Source organism: Petromyzon marinus, unplaced genomic scaffold (assembly GCF_048934315.1).
Source record: "Petromyzon marinus isolate PM22_M1 ecotype Great Lakes invasive population unplaced genomic scaffold, UKy_Petmar_22M1.pri1.0 PM_G_Scaffold_54, whole genome shotgun sequence".
Taxonomy (NCBI): Eukaryota; Metazoa; Chordata; class Hyperoartia; order Petromyzontiformes; family Petromyzontidae; genus Petromyzon; species Petromyzon marinus.
The window spans coordinates 274,970-299,538 of record NW_027423007.1 but is presented as its reverse complement, the minus strand read 5'-3'; the positions used below and the strand labels follow the sequence as shown (position 1 = coordinate 299,538).

At 42.7% G+C, this 24,569-nt stretch overlaps 1 protein-coding gene across 1 annotated transcript; it reads right to left on the bottom strand.

Annotated features, from left to right (window-relative positions):
* Positions 1 to 24: 24 nt before the first annotated feature.
* On the bottom strand, positions 25 to 24,569 carry LOC142917892 (catenin delta-2-like). The gene is made up of 6 exons (XM_076062235.1): positions 24,522 to 24,569; positions 24,150 to 24,291; positions 6,271 to 6,398; positions 5,099 to 5,252; positions 4,686 to 4,893; positions 25 to 1,662 (listed from the first exon to the last, which is right to left on the bottom strand). Exons 1-6 carry the CDS (start codon positions 24,567 to 24,569, stop codon positions 1,419 to 1,421), a joined length of 924 nt encoding a protein of 307 aa, XP_075918350.1. The 3' UTR covers positions 25 to 1,418.

Sequence of the window (24,569 nt, the reverse complement as noted above, 5' to 3'; positions counted from 1 at the left end):
AAGAAACAACACGAAACAAACTGCTTTATTTTACATTGTCGTCAATGTTTATTTAATTACAACACCGTAACGTCACACACCACGAGAGCATACAAAAGTGGGGCCAACACCAAAGAGCAATAATACGACACGATCTAACCAAAAAACAACATCTATTATGGTCAACATTGGTCACGGAAGCCTACAACTTCTGAATGTTAATGTAGATGTTGTTTATTGTTCACGTTGTTATTCCTCGTTATTAAAGAAGCCTACTACTACTGGACGTTAAACAGAATTGCAGACGGTTTTTTTTATTGGTCACTGGGTGTTGGCCGTGGGAAGGAATCGAACTCGGGTGTCCGGGGGTTCGTAGCGCGGCACAGTGCTGACCGCTACTACAACTACCGCTCCCCACCGCTCGTTCAAGCAGCAGCAGCAAGGCAATGACGAGCGTATATCACTCGCACTGAGACTTAAACATCATGAAACTATGTCCTAATTGGCATATAAAAAAAAACAATCAAACTGTGTTGACTATGTAGATTAGTGACTGCAAGGGTTGCGATTCGAATCTACGCATCAATTAGATTTGAAGCTCAATGATACTGGTAGGAACCTCCTGGTTACACCACCAGCCCACAGGGGATTATTGTGTCCGTCCGTCCGTCGTGCATCCAAAAATGGGAGGGGTGGGGCTGGGTGGAGAGGGGAGGGTGGGGAGGGGCTGGGTGGGGAGGGGCTGGGTGGGGAGGGGCTGGGTGAGGGGTGGGAGGGGTGGGGCTGGGTGGGAGGGGTGGGGCTGGGTGGGGAGGGGCTGGTCACCCCGTGGTGCCCTTATAAAACTCAACGTGTAACCTACTCACGCCAGCTAGTGCCCGCCCTCACAGTCGGGCATATTTGCGGAATACACCACGTGGTGCCGCCGTTGACCCTGGCCATTGACTGAGCAACCCAACGTTCCTACCAGCTCCCTCCGCAAGAGAATGTGTTTGTTCATAAACCCACTGGACTATTTGGTGACCAGGTGGACGGCGGAACAATTTCATTCTAGGAATGGATTGCGTCGAGTCTAATTGCATTCTGAGTGTGTGGCGTGTGCCAAGTGCATTCATTGCATGTGCGATGAAGACTTGTCACACTTATCTTGAGATGGTTTCTTTACTGTAGAGACGCGTTCACTCAAACAGGCGGAGACCTCCACTGCAACAGCCCCGATTCTCCCACGCATCTCCCCAATTCCTGAACGGTCTCGCTTGTTCCAGAGGCTCGCTCCACCGGCAGATTCTACCGTCGTTACCTCGTTCCCATAGCCCACCAGTCGAACGACATCAACATCTTTAACAACAAAATCAACATCATCAACATCATCAACAACAACATCATAAACATCAACAACAAAATCAACAACAACGCCACAGCCACGACTGCTCCTACTGCTACTGCGGCCGCTGCGACAGACGCCACTGCTGCCACTGCTGCCACAGCTGCCACTGCTGCCACAGCTGCCACTGCTGCCATAGCTGCCGCTGACGCTGACGCCGCTGCTGCTCGAGGAATCTTTGTGACAGGAAGTGCTCCCTGTCCCAGCCGTCATTCTTGTAGCTGGCGTGGAGCTTGCGGTGAGCCCAGAGAGCGGTGAGCAAAGCCCTCGCTGCAAATACATCCTGGCTCCATGCCGTCCTGATGCAGCACACACACACACACAGATGCACAAAGGTAAAGACAAAGATCCCCCGTGTAGCCTTAACAGACTGTAGGGGCGAGTGCTGTTAGCGAGCACCTATGAAGGCCGGCACAGTACACGAGGGGGTGGGTGGCCAGCACCACGCCCGGCCGCCTTTGTCTCCCCAGTGGCGATGTTTACACAGCACCAGGTACTCATTTGAGGCTGAGTCGACCTAGGAGAGGCCCAGGACCGGGACCGGTTCAAATAATCGTCACCGGTGTTGGCCGTGAGCGGGAATCGAGTCGCCGGGTTCGTAGCGCAGCGTAGCGCTAACCACTACACTACCGCTCCCCAGACACACACACAGACACACACACATACACACACACATACACACAGACACACATACAGATACACACAGACACACACATACAGACACACAGACACACACACATACACAGACACACATACAGATACACACACAGATACACACACAGACACACACACAGATATATACACACACAGATACACACAGACACACACAGACACACAGACACACACAGACACACACAGACACAGACACACAGACACACACGGACACACAGATACACACAGACACAGACACAGACAGACAGACACACACAGACACACAGATACACAGATACACACAGACACACACAGACACACACAGACACACAGACACACACAGACACACACACACAGACACACACAGATACACACAGACACACACAGATACACACAGACACACACAGACACACACAGAGATACACAGACACACACAGACACACACACACAGACACACACACACACAGACACACACAGACACACACACACAGACACACACACAGACAACAACAACAACCGCCATTCGCCACTAAGTGGTGGTGACGTCACCACGACGCTTGTGCCAGGCTATGTGCACCCTGAGGCCACGTGAAGTGTCGAACGCCCGCTGGCAGGAGGTCACGGGGCAGACCCAGGTGCCACGGGTCGACTGACTGAGATGACTGGCTGATGCACCACCTGTGCCCCCTACTGTGCCAACCTGCTGTGCTTTAGCCACCCGGCGCTCCGCTCGTTGATCTGAGCGTCGCTCCTCCGTCCTCCGTTGTTGTTGGAGGGCGACTGCCTCCAACTGCCCAGTAGCATCCTTCACGAGCCTCCTCCACAGAGGCCGATCTTGACACCGCTGGTACCAGTCATCGGCAAGTCCACTCAGCTCCACGTCCTCCTGTACCACATCACTCCATCTCTTCTCTAGCCCGTGCCGCGCCCGCTTAGCCCCCTCAATCCGGCCGAACAAAAGCTGTTTCGGGATGCGGTGGCTGGGCATGCGGGCTACATGACCCAGCCATCGCAGCCTTGCCTGCCGGAGGAGCTCACCGATGGGACCCTGCCCAGATCTTTCAAGGATTTGTGAGCTCCTCACAATCCAGTCTGGTTAAACCCAGGATGGATCGTAGGCAGGCCAGCCTAAATGTTTCTAACTGGCGAAGATGTTCCATTAGGGGGGTCCACGTTTCGCAAGCGTAGAGAAGGGAGGGAATGACCGTGGCCGAGAAGACCTGAAGCTTAGTGCGGAGCGACAGACCAGGTAGCTTCCACACAGCGTTACGCAACCGATGAAAAGATATTGCCGCTCGACTGATTCGGAGTGAGACCTCTGCTGTTAAACTGGAGCCAGTCATAAGCACACTGCCCAGGTATGGGAAACTCTCCACTCTCTCCACAACTGCCCCATCACCGATTGGGAGTTGTGGGGGTGGAGTGTCCGATGGTACAAAATACCCAGGCAGGTGCTTAGTTTTGGTGGGGCTGATGGTAAGGCCCCACCTCTTAGTGGCACGCTCCAGTCTCAACAGCAGCGTCTCCAACTCCTCCTCTGACTGAGCAGCTATTACCAAATCATCAGCATACATAACGTGGTTGAGCAATAGGGAGCCATCCCTTGACCGCACCCGGGCATCGATTAGCCTCCCATTATATCTGTACCATATGGAGATTCCCCCGGTACAGCTATTGAAGGCTTCACGAACTACGTGGTCAAAATAGATGTTAAATAATGTGGGAGCCAGAGGACATCCCTGTCGCACCCCAAGGTGTACAGGGAATGGCTCTGACTCCTGGCCACGTAGTTTTACCCGGGTCCGCTCACCATCATGAAGGTCCTTAATGATCGTGAGCAGAGGGTCAGGTACTCCAAAAGCACGAAGAACGACCCAGAGCCCAGGCCTACTGATGGTATCATAGGCCTTGACCAGGTCAATAAAGCAGAGATGTAGGTTCGTAACGCAGTGCGCTAACTGCTACACTACCGCTCCCCACACACAGACACAGATATACACACACAGACACACACACAGGTACACACAGACACACATACAGATAAACAGACACACACAGATACACAGATACACACAAATACACACAGATACACACACAGATACACACAGACACACACACACAGACACAGATACACACAGACACACACACACAGATACACACACACAGATACACACAGACACACACACACAGACACACAGATACACACAGACACACACACAGACACACACACACAGATACACACAGACACACATACAGATACACAGACACACACACACAGATACACAGATACACACACAGACACACACACACAGATACACGCACACAGATACACACAGACACACACACACAGATACACAGACACACACACACACACAGATACACAGATACAGATACACACACAGATACACACACACAGATACACACAGACACACACACACAGACACACACACACATACACACAAAGACAAAGGTCCCCAACCGTGTAGCCTCAGCAGATTGTAGGGGCAAGTGCTGTTAGTAGCGAGCAGCAGCGCCCATGGAGGCCGGCGCTGTGGCATACCACGAGGTGGGTAGTCAGCACCACGCCTGGTGAGTGGTGGTGGTGAGTGTGTGCGGTGAGAGTGGTGAGTGGTGGTGGTGAGTGTGTACCCCCCCCCCCCCCCCTGCTCACCGGCTGGTGCGGATGGCCACGACGCGCCCAATGCCACCGCTGCCCTGCAGGCGCTGAGCGTTGGCGGCGCTGCCGGACACCAGCACAGTGAGCGCCCAGAGCACCGCCGACACCCCGTTTTCACCCAGCCGGGAGGCGTCGCCACCCTCACCACCCTCACCAACGTCAGGCAGCATCACGGTGAGGATCCTCACGCCGTTGTACAGCCCTGGGGAGTGCGGAGAGATAGTGGTAAGCGGCCTCCATCACCACTCCCATCACCACCTCAATCATCACTCCCATAACCACCTCAATCATCAACTCCATCACCACCTCAATCACCACTCCCATCACCACCTCAATCATCAACTCCATCACCACCTCCATCCCCCCATCACTACCTCCCCACCCCCACCCCCCCACCCGCATCCCACCGATGAGGCGCTGGTTGTTGGGGTCATTCCGAGCGAGGACTCGCAGAGCGTGCACCGAGGTGAATGCCAGCAGCTGGTGATCGCTCCGCAGCTGCTCCACGAGGCAGAGCAGCCCCCCGTTGTGGGCGACGACCGTGCGGGCCAACGCCGACCACTGCTCGCGACGACGCACGGCAACGCGACACCACCAAGCAGACGGCACATCAAACAGTGAACATTGGTAGCGAGCGTTGCTAGGGAGCGTTGCTAGAGAGCGTTGCTAGATAGCGTTGCTAGGGAGCGTTGCCAGGGAGCATTGCTAGGGAGCATTGCCAGATAGCGTTGCTAGAGAGCGTTGCTAGATAGCGTTGGTAGCGAACGTTGCTAGGGAGTGTTGCTAGGGAGCGTTGGTAGCGAGCGTTGCTAGGGAGCGTTGCTCGGGAGCGTTGCCAGCGAGCATTGCTAGCGAGCGTTGCTAGGAAGCGTTGCTAAAGAGTGGTGCTAGGGAGCGTTGCTAGGGAGCATTGCTAGGGAACGTTGCTAGGGAGCGTTGCTAAAGAGCGGTGCTAGGGAGCGTTGCTAGGGAGCGTTGCTAAAGAGCGTTGCTAGGGAGCGTTGCTAGTGAGCATTGCTAGCGAGCGTTGCTAAAGAGCGGTGCTAGGGAGTGTTGCTAGGGAGCGTTGCTAAAGAGCGTTGCTAGGGAGCGTTGCTAGGGAGCGTTGCTAGGGAACGTTGCTAGCGAGCATTGCTAGAGAGCGTTGCTAGGGAGTGTTGCTAAGGAGCGTTGCTAGGGAACGTTGCTAGCGAGCGTTGCTAGAGAGCGTTGCAAGGGAGCGTTGCTAGGGAACGTTGCTAGGGAGCGTTGCAAAGGAGCGTTGCTAAGGAACGTTGCTAGGGAGCGTTGCTAGGGAACCTTGCTAGGGAACGTTGCTAGGGAGCGTTGCTAAGGAGCGTTGCTAGGGAACGTTGCAAGGGAGCGTTGCTAGGGAGCGTTGCTAAGGAGCGTTGCTAGGGAACGTGGGTCATCTTGCTTCTCGTGGCCCACAACGCACACGCGGCCGGGAGCAGGAGCACCGCGGTGACGTCACCGTCGCTGAGTGGCGGCCATTTGTTTTGTGGTGCAGTGACGTCACCGTCGCTGAGTAGCGGCCATTTGTTTTGTGGTGCAGTGACGTCACCCCCCCCCCACCCACCTCGGTGTCTCCGCTGGCCAGGCTGTAGATGGTGCTGGTTGCTGCTTGCAGGATGACCGTGTTGTGTGACTGCTGCAGCAGAGACACGTAGCAGCTGACCGTGTCGGGTTGGTACAGCAGCTCACTGCCTGCACAACGCCCGTACATCAAACTATCACAAACTACACCATACACTATACTACTATACACTATACTATACACTATCACAAACTACACCATACACTGCACACTATCACAAACTACACCATACACTATACTACTATACACTATACTATACACTATCACAAACTACACCATACACTACACACTATCACAAACTGCACCATACACTACACACTACTATACTATACACTATCACAAACTACACCATACACTACACACTATCACAAACTACACCATACACTATACTACTATACACTATCACAAACTACACCATACACTACACACTATCACAAACTACACCATACACTATACTACTATATACTATACTATACACTATCACAAACTACACTATACTACTATACACTACACTACACACTATCACAAACTACACCATACACTATACACTACCATACACTATACTATACACTATCACAAACTACACTACACTACACACTATACTACTATACTATACACTATCACAAACTACACCATACACTATACTATACACTATCACAAACTACACCATACACTACACACTATCACAAACTACACCATACACTATACTACTATACACTATCACAAACTACACCACACACTATACACTACACTACTATACACTATACTATACACTATCACAAACTACACTACACTACACACTATCACAAACTACACCATACACTACACTACTATACACTATACTATACACTATCATAAACTACACTACACACTATCACAAACTACACCATACACTATACACTACTATACACTATACTATACACTATCACAAACTACACTACACACTATCACAAACTACACCATACACTATACGCTACACTACTATACACTATACTATACACTATCACAAACTACACTACACTACACACTATCACAAACTACACCAAACACTATACACTACACTACTATACACTACACACTATCACAAACTACACCATACACTATACTACTATACTATACACTATCACAAACTACACTACACTACACACTATCACAAACTACACCATACACTACAATACTATACACTATCACAAACTACACTACACTAGACACTATCACAAACTACACCATACACTATACACTACACTACAGACTATCACAAACTACACCATACACTATATACTACACTACTCTACACTACACTATCACAAACTACACCAAACACTATACACTATACTACTATACACTATACTATACACTATCACAAACTACACTACACACTATCAAAAACTACACCATACACTATACACTACACTACTATACACTATACTATACACTATCACAAACTACACTACACACTATCACAAACTACACTACACTACTATACACTATACTATACACTATCACAAACTACACTACACACTATCACAAACTAAACCATACACTATACACTACAATACTATACACTATACTATACACAATCACAAACTACACTACACTACACACTATCACAAACTACACTACACTATAACAAACTACACTACACTATCACAAACTACACTACACTATCACAAACTACACTATACACTACACTATCACAAACTACACTACCATAGACTACACTACACTACTATACACTACATTATACACTACACTATACACTACACTACCATACACTACACTACTATACATTAATACACACTACATTACTATACCCTACACTACCATACACTACTATACACTACACTACTATACACTACACTACTATACACTACACTACTATACACTACACTACTATACACTACTACACACTACATTACTATACCCTACACTCATAATAACGGTTTTTGGGTTAGATCGCGTTTATTTATAAATGTGTCGTAACCCTCCACTACCCGACACGGCCAATCAGCAAAAAAGTGTCACGTTGACAAAAGACAAATAATTCACTACTTTAGCCCACCGGTGTGTTGAAGAGTGAATCCACATTTACAGTTTGAGTACGACGTTTCGCTGGTAAGTACTTCCAGCATCATCGGGCAATTGGCGAAACGTCGTACTCAAACTGTAAATGTGGATTCACTCTTCAACACACCGGTGGGCTAAAGTAGTGAATTATTTGTCTTTTATCAACGTGACACTTTTTTGCTGATTGGCCGTGTCGGGTGGTGGAGGGTTACGACACATTTATAAATAAACGCGATCTAACCCAAAAACCGTTATTATGAATAATATTGGTCGCGAAAGCCTACGTGTTAAACTATACCCTACACTACCATACACTATACTACTATACACTACACTACTATACACTACACTACTATACACTACACTACTATACACTACACCACTATACACTACACTACTATACACTACACTACTATACACACTATACACTACACTATACACTACACTATACACTACACTACTATACACTACACTACTATAAACTACACTACTATACACTACACTACTATACACTACACTACTATACACTACACCACTATACACTACACTATACACTACACCAGACATGGGCAAAGTACGGCGCCCGGGCCGTATACGGCTCGTTGGGCTTTTGAATCCGGCCCGCCGAACTTGTCCAAATATTATTATTAAATTAAATTTTCCCTTTCCCCTTTAATGCCCCCATTTCCCCATTAGATGGCGCACTTTGACCGGGAGTGTGGTGTATATGGCTCAGATGTTTTCATGATGTTTGATCAGTCACGCTACGACGTGTTTTTGTATTGTTCATATTCGTGCGATTTGTTAAACTGCCTTGCAAATAAATGCTTTGCTACCTGTTAAAGGCCAAATCCTTTCACGTAATGATTTTTAACACGTCATTTATATTTAGTTCACACAGACACTCCATCCATCTGTTCCTGGCCCGGCCCCTCTGTCAAATTTTAGAAACCATTGTGGCCCGCGAGTCAAAAAATGTGCCCACCCCTGCACTACACTATACTACTATACACTAGACCAGTGGTTCTTAACCTGGGTTCGATCGAACCCCAGGGGTTCGGTGAGTTGATCTCAGGGGTTCGGCAGAGCCCCCGCCACGGAGGTCCGGACACACTTGAATTATTGTGTAAATTTGTGATGACACACACGGCCTGCTTGGCCATCACTGGCTGCAGATGATCATGCTACACTGCTTGGCCAATCAGCGCTGCGGGGAATTTAGTGCATACTCAGTAGTCAACGTGTGACTGTTGTTGTCGTACGTCGTGTGATTTCTTTAATATTTTATCCATACTAACTATGTCGGGCAAAAGAAGAAAGTGGTCGGACGAATATGTACAACATGGATTCTCATGTATCACGGAACGTGATGGGAGTGAGCGTCCTATCTGCATGATTTGCAACGCCAAGTTGAGCAACTCTAGTCTTGCACCGGCAAAACTAAAGGAACACTTCTTGAAGCTGCATGGAGACGGGGAATACAAGAACACAACACTTGCTGAATTCAGGGTGAAGAGAGCCAGATTCGATGAAAGGGCCACTCTGCCTGCTCTTGGATTTGTACCTGTTAACAAACCGATCCTGACAGCATCGTACGAAGTTGCTTACCTGATCGCAAAGCAGGGCAAGCCACACACCATTGGTGAAACACTTGTGAAACCAGCTGCATTAAAGATGGCGAATCTGATACTCGGAACAGCGGCCGAAGGTAAATTATCCCAAATTCCCCTTTCAAATGACACCGTCAGTGACAGAATAGAAGACATGAGTAAAGACATCTTGGCTCAAGTAGTCGCGGATCTGATTTCAAGCCCGGCAAAATTCAGCCTTCAACTCGACGAAACCACAGACGTTTCTGATCTAAGCCAGCTTGCTGTTTTTGTACGCTATGTGAAAGACGACATGATAAAAGAAGAGTTTTTATTTTGTAAGCCTCTTACAACAACAACGAAGGCAGCCGATGTGAAGAAGCTTGTGGATGACTTCTTCAGAGACAACAATCTTTCATGGGATATGGTTTCTGCAGTTTGTACGGACGGAGCTCCAGTCATGCTGGGAAGAAAGTCTGGTTTTGGTGCGCTAGTAAAGGCCGATGCACCACACATCATTGTGACGCATTGTATTCTGCACAGGCATGCGTTGGCAACAAAAACCTTACCTCCAAAAATGGCAGAAGTATTAAAAACTGTGGTGGAATGTGTGAACTATGTGCGAAAAAGTGCTCTGAGGCACCGCATCTTCAGTGAGCTGTGTAAAGAAATGGGCTCTGAATTTGAGGTACTTCTGCTCCATTCTAATATTCGCTGGTTATCCCGGGGACAGGTGCTGAATCGTGTTTTTGCCATGCGTGTGGAATTAGCCCTGTTTTTGCAAGAGCACCAACACTGCCATGCAGATTGCTTCAAAAATCCTGAGTTCATTCTCATTTTAGCGTACATGGCTGATATATTCGCAGCTCTCAATCATCTCAATCAGCAGATGCAGGGTGGTGGAGTCAATATCATGGAAGCGGAAGAACACCTGAAGGCTTTTCAAAAAAAGCTACCGTCATGGAAACGACGAACAGAGAACAATAACTTCGCAAACTTCCCGCTTCTGGACGACTGTGCAAGTAAGATCGAAGATGTGTCTGGAATCGGAGATATTTCTGTATCCACGGAACTGAAGCAAACAATTGCCACGTACTTAGATGAGCTTGCAAAGTCTCTCGACGGATATTTCCCTACAAGAGAGTCATATCCAGCATGGGTGAGACAGCCGTTCACGTTTGCTGTTGAAACAGCAGATGTCAATGATGAATTCCTCGACGAAATCATTGAAATTCAGCAGAGCCAGGTTCAACAGCAACTCTTCAGAACAACAACGCTCTCAACGTTTTGGTGTCGACAAATGAACAAGTATCCAGTTATTGCTAAGAAAGCCCTGGATTTTTTTATACCATTTGTTACAACATATCTTTGTGAGCAATCCTTTTCGAGGATGCTGGACATAAAAACGAAGAAAAGGAACAGACTTTGCTGTGAAAATGACATGAGAGTGGCACTTGCCAAGGTGAAGCCACGCATATCTGAACTGATCTCTCAAAGGCAACAGCAGAAGTCACATTGATTTCCAGGTATGTAATTTGTTGTGAGTTTATGCATTGTGTTGGTTTTATTCTTTGAACAAGGTAATGTTCATGCACGGCTCATTTTGTGTACCAGTAAAAAACATATCTATGTCTTGAATTTGAAAAAAAATCACATTTTATTTTTCACTAAAGAGGGGTTCGGTGAATGCGCATATGAAACTGGTGGGGTTCGGTACCTCCAACAAGGTTAAGAACCACTGCACTAGACTATCACAAACTACACTACACTATCACAAACTACACCAAACACTATACACTACACTACTATACACTACACTACACACTATCACAAACTACACCATACACTATACACTACACTACTATACACTATACTATACACTATCACAAACTACACTACACACTATCACAAACTACACCATACACTACAATACTATACACTATCACAAACTACACTACACTACACACTATCACAAACTACACCATACACTATACACTACACTACAGACTATCACAAACTACACCATATACTATACACTACACTACTATACACTATACTATACACTATCACAAACTACACTACACACTATCACAAACTACACCATACACTATACACTACAATACTATACACTATACTATACACTATCACAAACTACACTACACTATCACAAACTACACTACACTATACTACTATACACTATCACAAACTACACTACACTATACACTACACTATCACAAACTACACTACACTACCATACACTACACTACTATACACTACTACACACTACATTACTATACCCTACACTATCACAAACTATACTACCATACACTACCATACACTACACACTATCACAAACTACACCATACACTATACACCACACTACTATACACTATACTATACACTATCACAAACTACACCATACACTATACACTACACTACTATACACTATACTATACACTTTCACAAACCACACTACACTACACACTATCACAAACTACACCATACACTATACACTACACTACACACTATCAAAAACTACACCATACACTATACACTACACTACTATACACTATACTATACACTATCACAAACTACACTACACTATACACTACACTACTATACACTATACTATACACTATCACAAACTACACAACACTATAACAAACTACACTACACTATTACAAACTACACTACACTATAATACACTACACTATCACAAACTACACTACACTATACACTACACTATCACAAACTACACTACCATAGACTACACTATACTATACACTACACTATACACTACACTACTATACACTACTACACACTACATTACTATACCCTACACTATCACAAACTACACTACCATACACTACTGTACACTACACACTATCACAAACTACACCATACACTATACACCACACTACTATACACTATACTATACACTATCACAAACTACACCATATACTATACACTACACTACTATACACTATACTATACACTATCACAAACCACACTACACTACACACTATCACTATACACTACACTACACACTATCAAAAACTACACCACACACTATCAAAAACTACACCATACACTACACTACTATACACTATACTACACACTATCACAAACTACACTACACTATACACTACACTACTATACACTATACTATACACTATCACAAACTACACTACACTATAACAAACTACACTACACTATCACAAACTACACTACACTATACTACACTACACTATCACAAACTACACTACACTATACACTACACTATCACAAACTACACTACCATAGACTACACTATACTATACACTACACTATACTATACACTACACTATACACTACACTACTATACACTACACTACTATACACTACACTACTATACACTACACTACTATACACTACACTACTATACACTACACTACTATACACTACACTACCATACACTACACCACTATACACTACACTACTATACACTACACTACTATACACTACACTACCATACACTACACCACTATACACTACACCACTATACACTACACTACTATACACTACACTACTATACACTACACTACCATACACTACACTACCATACACTACACCACTATACACTACACTACCGTACACTATACACTACTATACACTACTATACACTACACTACTATACACTACACTATACACTACACTACTATACACTACACTACCATACACTACACCACTATACACTACACTACTATACACTACACTACTATACACTACACTACCATACACTACACCACTATACACTACACCACTATACACTACACTACTATACACTACACTACTATACACTACACTACCATACACTACACTACCATACACTACACCACTATACACTACACTACCGTACACTATACACTACTATACACTACTATACACTACACTACTATACACTACACTATACACTACACCACTATACACTACACTACTATACACTACACTACTATACACTACACTACCATACACTACACTACCATACACTACACCACTATACACTACACTACCGTACACTATACACTACTATACACTACTATACACTACACTACTATACACTGCACTATACACTACACTACTATACACTACACTACCATACACTACACCACTATACACTACACTACTATACACTACACTACTATACACTACACTACCATACACTACACCACTATACACTACACCACTATACACTACACTACTATACACTACACTACTATACACTACACTACCATACACTACACTACCATACACTACACCACTATACACTACACTACCGTACACTATACACTACTATACACTACTATACACTACACAACTATACACTACACTATACACTACACTACTATACACTACACTACCATACACTACACCACTATACACTACACCACTATACACTACACTACTATACACTACACTACTATACACTACACTACCATACACTACACTACCATACACTACACCACTATACACTACACTACACTATACACTACACTACTATACACTACACTACTATACACTACACTACTATACACTACACTACTATACACTACACTACTATACACTACACAACTATACACTACACTACTATACACTATACTACTATACACTACACTACCATACACTACACCACTATACACTACACTACTATACACTACACTACTATACACTACACTATACACTATCACAAACTACACAACACTATAACAAACTACACTACACTATTACAAACTACACTACACTATAATACACTACACTATCACAAACTACACTACACTATACACTACACTATCACAAACTACACTACCATAGACTACACTATACTATACACTACACTATACACTACACTACTATACACTACTACACACTACATTACTATACCCTACACTATCACAAACTACACTACCATACACTACTATACACTACACACTATCACAAACTACACCATACACTATACACCACACTACTATACACTATACTATACACTATCACAAACTACACCATATACTATACACTACACTACTATACACTATACTATACACTATCACAAACCACACTACACTACACACTATCACTATACACTACACTACACACTATCAAAAACTACACCACACACTATCAAAAACTACACCATACACTACACTACTATACACTATACTACACACTATCACAAACTACACTACACTATACACTACACTACTATACACTATACTATACACTATCACAAACTACACTACACTATAACAAACTACACTACACTATCACAAACTACACTACACTATACTACACTACACTATCACAAACTACACTACACTATACACTACACTATCACAAACTACACTACCATAGACTACACTATACTATACACTACACTATACTATACACTACACTATACACTACACTACTATACACTACACTACTATACACTACACTACTATACACTACACTACTATACACTACACTACTATACACTACACTACCATACACTACACCACTATACACTACACTACTATACACTACACTACTATACACTACACTACCATACACTACACCACTATACACTACACCACTATACACTACACTACTATACACTACACTACTATACACTACACTACCATACACTACACTACCATACACTACACCACTATACACTACACTACCGTACACTATACCCTACTATACACTACTATACACTACACTACTATACACTACACTATACACTACACTACTATACACTACACTACCATACACTACACCACTATACACTACACAACTATACACTACACTACTATACACTACACTACCATACACTACACCACTATACACTACACCACTATACACTACACTACTATACACTACACTACTATACACTACACTACCATACACTACACTACCATACACTACACCACTATACACTACACTACCGTACACTATACACTACTATACACTACTATACACTACACTACTATACACTACACTATACACTACACCACTATACACTACACTACTATACACTACACTACTATACACTACACTACCATACACTACACTACCATACACTACACCACTATACACTACACTACCGTACACTATACACTACTATACACTACTATACACTACACTACTATACACTGCACTATACACTACACTACTATACACTACACTACCATACACTACACCACTATACACTACACTACTATACACTACACTACTATACACTACACTACCATACACTACACCACTATACACTACACCACTATACACTACACTACTATACACTACACTACTATACACTACACTACCATACACTACACTACCATACACTACACCACTATACACTACACTACCGTACACTATACACTACTATACACTACTATACACTACACAACTATACACTACACTATACACTACACTACTATACACTACACTACCATACACTACACCACTATACACTACACCACTATACACTACACTACTATACACTACACTACTATACACTACACTACCATACACTACACTACCATACACTACACCACTATACACTACACTACACTATACACTACACTACTATACACTACACTACTATACACTACACTACTATACACTACACTACTATACACTACACTACTATACACTACACAACTATACACTACACTACTATACACTATACTACTATACACTACACTACCATACACTACACCACTATACACTACACTACTATACACTACACTACTATACACTACACTATACACTATCACAAACTACACAACACTATAACAAACTACACTACACTATTACAAACTACACTACACTATAATACACTACACTATCACAAACTACACTACACTATACACTACACTATCACAAACTACACTACCATAGACTACACTATACTATACACTACACTATACACTACACTACTATACACTACTACACACTACATTACTATACCCTACACTATCACAAACTACACTACCATACACTACTATACACTACACACTATCACAAACTACACCATACACTATACACCACACTACTATACACTATACTATACACTATCACAAACTACACCATATACTATACACTACACTACTATACACTATACTATACACTATCACAAACCACACTACACTACACACTATCACTATACACTACACTACACACTATCAAAAACTACACCACACACTATCAAAAACTACACCATACACTACACTACTATACACTATACTACACACTATCACAAACTACACTACACTATACACTACACTACTATACACTATACTATACATTATCACAAACTACACTACACTATAACAAACTACACTACACTATCACAAACTACACTACACTACACTATCACAAACTACACTACACTATACACTACACTATCACAAACTACACTACCATAGACTACACTATACTATACACTACACTATACACTACACTATACACTACACTACTATACACTACACTACTATACACTACACTACTATACACTACACTACTATACACTACACTACTATACACTACACTACCATACACTACACCACTATACACTACACTACTATACACTACACTACTATACACTACACTACCATACACTACACCACTATACACTACACCACTATACACTACACTACTATACACTACACTACTATACACTACACTACCATACACTACACTACCATACACTACACCACTATACACTACACTACCGTACACTATACACTACTATACACTACTATACACTACACTACTATACACTACACTATACACTACACTACTATACACTACACTACCATACACTACACCACTATACACTACACCACTATACACTACACTACTATACACTACACTACTATACACTACACTACCATACACTACACTACCATACACTACACCACTATACACTACACTACCGTACACTATACACTACTATACACTACTATACACTACACTATACACTACACCACTATACACTACTATACACTACACTACTATACACTACACTACCATACACTACACTACCATACACTACACCACTATACACTACACTACCGTACACTATACACTACTATACACTACTATACACTACACTACTATACACTACACTATACACTACACTACTATACACTACACTACCATACACTACACCACTATACACTACACTACTATACACTACACTACCATACACTACACTACCATACACTACACCACTATACACTACACTACCGTACACTATACACTACTATACACTACTATACACTACACAACTATACACTACACTATACACTACACTACTATACACTACACTACCATACACTACACCACTATACACTACACCACTATACACTACACTACTATACACTACACTACTATACACTACACTACCATACACTACACTACCATACACTACACCACTATACACTACACTACACTATACACTACACTAATATACACTACACTACTATACACTACACTACTATACACTACACTACTATACACTACACTACTATACACTACACAACTATACACTACACTACTATACACTATACTACTATACACTACACTACCATACACTACACCACTATACACTACACTACTATACACTACACTACTATACACTACACTATACACTATCACAAACTACACAACACTATAACAAACTACACTACACTATTACAAACTACACTACACTATAATACACTACACTATCACAAACTACACTACACTATACACTACACTATCACAAACTACACTACCATAGACTACACTATACTATACACTACACTATACACTACACTACTATACACTACTACACACTACATTACTATACCCTACACTATCACAAACTACACTACCATACACTACTATACACTACACACTATCACAAACTACACCATACACTATACACCACACTACTATACACTATACTATACACTATCACAAACTACACCATATACTATACACTACACTACTATACACTATACTATACACTATCACAAACCACACTACACTACACACTATCACTATACACTACACTACACACTATCAAAAACTACACCACACACTATCAAAAACTACACCATACACTACACTACTATACACTATACTACACACTATCACAAACTACACTACACTATACACTACACTACTATACACTATACTATACACTATCACAAACTACACTACACTATAACAAACTACACTACACTATCACAAACTACACTACACTATACTACACTACACTATCACAAACTACACTACACTATACACTACACTATCACAAACTACACTACCATAGACTACACTATACTATACACTACACTATACTATACACTACACTATACACTACACTACTATACACTACACTACTATACACTACACTACTATACACTACACTACTATACACTACACTACTATACACTACACTACTATACACTACACTACCATACACTACACCACTATACACTACACTACTATACACTACACTACTATACACTACACTACCATACACTACACCACTATACACTACACCACTATACACTACACTACTATACACTACACTACTATACACTACACTACCATACACTACACTACCATACACTACACCACTATACACTACACTACCGTACACTATACACTACTATACACTACTATACACTACACTACTATACACTACACTATACACTACACTACTATACACTACACTACCATACACTACACCACTATACACTACACTACTATACACTACACTACTATACACTACACTACCATACACTACACCACTATACACTACACCACTATACACTACACTACTATACACTACACTACTATACACTACACTACCATACACTACACTACCATACACTACACCACTATACACTACACTACCGTACACTATACACTACTATACACTACTATACACTACACAACTATACACTACACTATACACTACACTACTATACACTACACTACCATACACTACACCACTATACACTACACCACTATACACTACACTACTATACACTACACTACTATACACTACACTACCATACACTACACTACCATACACTACACCACTATACACTACACTACACTATACACTACACTACTATACACTACACTACTATACACTACACTACTATACACTACACTACTATACACTACACTACTATACACTACACAACTATACACTACACTACTATACACTATACTACTATACACTACACTACCATACACTACACCACTATACACTACACTACTATACACTACACTACTATACACTACACTACCATACACTACACCACTATACACTACACCACTATACACTACACTACTATACACTACACTACTATACACTACACTACCATACACTACACTACCATACACTACACCACTATACACTACACTACCGTACACTATACACTACTATACACTACTATACACTACACTACTATACACTACACTATACACTACACCACTATACACTACACTACTATACACTACACTACTATACACTACACTACCATACACTACACTACCATACACTACACCACTATACACTACACTACCGTACACTATACATACTATACACTACTATACACTACACTACTATACACTACACTATACACTACACTACTATACACTACACTACCATACACTACACCACTATACACTACACTACTATACACTACACTACCATACACTACACTACCATACACTACACCACTATACACTACACTACCGTACACTATACACTACTATACACTACTATACACTACACAACTATACACTACACTATACACTACACTACTATACACTACACTACCATACACTACACCACTATACACTACACCACTATACACTACACTACTATACACTACACTACTATACACTACACTACCATACACTACACTACCATACACTACACCACTATACACTACACTATACACTACACTACTATACACTACACTACTATACACTACACTACTATACACTACACTACTATACACTACACTACTATACACTACACAACTATACACTACACTACTATACACTATACTACTATACACTACACTACCATACACTACACCACTATACACTACACTACTATACACTACACTACTATACACTACACTATACACTATCACAAACTACACAACACTATAACAAACTACACTACACTATTACAAACTACACTACACTATAATACACTACACTATCACAAACTACACTACACTATACACTACACTATCACAAACTACACTACCATAGACTACACTATACTATACACTACACTATACACTACACTACTATACACTACTACACACTACATTACTATACCCTACACTATCACAAACTACACTACCATACACTACTATACACTACACACTATCACAAACTACACCATACACTATACACCACACTACTATACACTATACTATACACTATCACAAACTACACCATATACTATACACTACACTACTATACACTATACTATACACTATCACAAACCACACTACACTACACACTATCACTATACACTACACTACACACTATCAAAAACTACACCACACACTATCAAAAACTACACCATACACTACACTACTATACACTATACTTCACACTATCACAAACTACACTACACTATACACTACACTACTATACACTATACTATACACTATCACAAACTACACTACACTATAACAAACTACACTACACTATCACAAACTACACTACACTATACTACACTACACTATCACAAACTACACTACACTATACACTACACTGTCACAAACTACACTACCATAGACTACACTATACTATACACTACACTATACTATACACTACACTACTATACACTACACTACTATACACTACACTACTATACACTACACTACTATACACTACACTACTATACACTACACTACCATACACTACACCACTATACACTACACTACTATACACTACACTACTATACACTACACTACCATACACTACACCACTATACACTACACCACTATACACTACACTACTATACACTACACTACTATACACTACACTACCATACACTACACTACCATACACTACACCACCATACACTACACTACCGTACACTATACACTACTATACACTACTATACACTACACTATACACTACACTACTATACACTACACTACCATACACTACACCACTATACACTACACTACTATACACTACACTACTATACACTACACTACCATACACTACACCACTATACACTACACCACTATACACTACACTACTATACACTACACTACTATACACTACACTACCATACACTACACTACCATACACTACACCACTATACACTACACTACCGTACACTATACACTACTATACACTACACAACTATACACTACACTATACACTACACTACTATACACTACACTACCATACACTACACCACTATACACTACACCACTATACACTACACTACTATACACTACACTACTATACACTACACTACCATACACTACACTACCATACACTACACCACTATACACTACACTATACACTACACTACTATACACTACACTACTATACACTACACTACTATACACTACACTACTATACACTACACTACTATACACTACACAACTATACACTACACTACTATACACTATACTACTATACACTACACTAACATACACTACACCACTATACACTACACTACTATACACTACACTACTATACACTACACTACCATACACTACACCACTATACACTACACCACTATACACTACACTACTATACACTACACTACTATACACTACACTACCATACACTACACTACCATACACTACACCACTATACACTACACTACCGTACACTATACACTACTATACACTACTATACACTACTATACACTACACTACTATACACTACACTACTATACACTACACTACTATACACTACACTACTATACACTACACTACTATACACTACTATACACTACACTACTATACACTACACTACTATACACTACTATACACTACACTATACACTACACCAGACGTGGGCAAAGTACGGCCCCCGGGCTGTATACGGCCCGTTGGGCTTTTGAATCCGGCCCGCCGTCCAAATATTATTATTAAATTAAATGTTCCCTTTCCCCTTTAATGCCCCCGTTTCCCCATTAGATGGCGCACTTTGACCGGGAGTGTGGTGTATATGGCTCAGATGTTTTCATGATGTTTGATCAGTCACGCTACGACGTGTTTTTGTATTGTTCATATTCGTGCGATTTGTTAAACTGCCTTGCAAATAAACGCTTTGCTACCTGTTAAAGGCCAAATCCTTTCATGTAATGATTTTTAACACGTCATTTATATTTAGTTCACACAAACACTTCATCCATCTGTTCCTGGCCCGGCCCCTCTGTCAAATTTTAGAAACCATTGTGGCCCGCGAGTAAAAAAATTTGCCCACCCCTGCACTACACTATACTACTATACACTACACTATCACAAACTACACTACACTATAACACACTACACTACACTATCACAAACTACACTACACTATCACAAACTACACGACACTATCACAAACTACACCACACTATACACTACACTACTATACACTACACTATCACAAACTACACTACACTATACACTACACTATCACAAACTACACTACACTATACACTACTATACACTACTACACTCTACACTACCCTATACACTACTAGTGTCGTGTATAGGGGGGAGGGAGTGAGGGGGGGAGGGAGTAAGGGGGGAGGGAGTGAGGGGGGAGTGAGGGGGGAGGGAGTGAGGGGGGAGGGAGTGAGGGGGAGGGAGTGAGGGGGGGAGGGAGTGAGGGGGAGGGAGTAAGGGGGGGGGAGTGAGGGGGGAGGGAGTGAGGGGGAGGGAGTAAGGGGGGGGGAGTGAGGGGGGAGGGAGTGAGGGGGAGGGAGTAAGGGGGGAGGGAGTGAGGGGGGAGGGAGTGAGGGGGGAGGGAGTGAGGGGGGAGGGAGTGAGGGGGGAGGGAGTGAGGGGGGGGAGTGAGGGGGGGGGGAGTGAGGGGGGAGGGAGTGAGGGGGGGGAGTGAGGGGGGAGGGAGTGAGGGGGGAGGGAGTGAGGGGGGAGGGAGTGAGGGGGAGGGAGTGGAAGGGGGGGTCACCTCTCTTCATGGTGAAGCTGCGGCTGGCAGCTTCTCCCCAGCCCCCCCCCACCCTGCCCACCCTGGAGCCCTTCACGTCCGGGATGTGGTACAGGATGTGCACGCTCAGCTGCTGGAGGAGGCAGACTGCATCCTCGACCGCCTGCGCACACAGACAGCCCGTGGCAGACGAAGACAAAGATCCCCCGTGTAGCCCGTGACGGACAGTAGGGGCGAGTGTCGTTAGTTGCGCAAGAGGGGGTGGGTGGCCGGCACCGCGCCCGGCCGCCTTTGTCTCCCCGGTGGCGATGTTTACTACGCACCGCACCGGGTACTCATTTGAGGCCGAGTCGACCTAGGGGAAGCCCAGGGACCGGTTCAGATTTTCGCCACCGGGGTTGGATGTGAGCGGGAGTCCTCGGGTCGCCGGGTTTGTGGCAT

Bases quoted from the DNA above. Each gene is read 5' to 3' on its own strand.
- LOC142917892 (XM_076062235.1), bottom strand. From the start codon at position 24,569: ATGCCACAAACCCGGCGACCCGAGGACTCCCGCTCACATCCAACCCCG. The intron at 6,399-24,149 runs GTGACCCCCCCT...GGCGTTGTGCAG, and splicing joins CAGCTTCACCATGAAGAGAG to GCAGTGAGCTGCTGTACCAA. The intron at 1,663-4,685 runs GTGAGCAGGGGG...GTGCTGCATCAG, and splicing joins GTGGCCATCCGCACCAGCCG to GACGGCATGGAGCCAGGATG.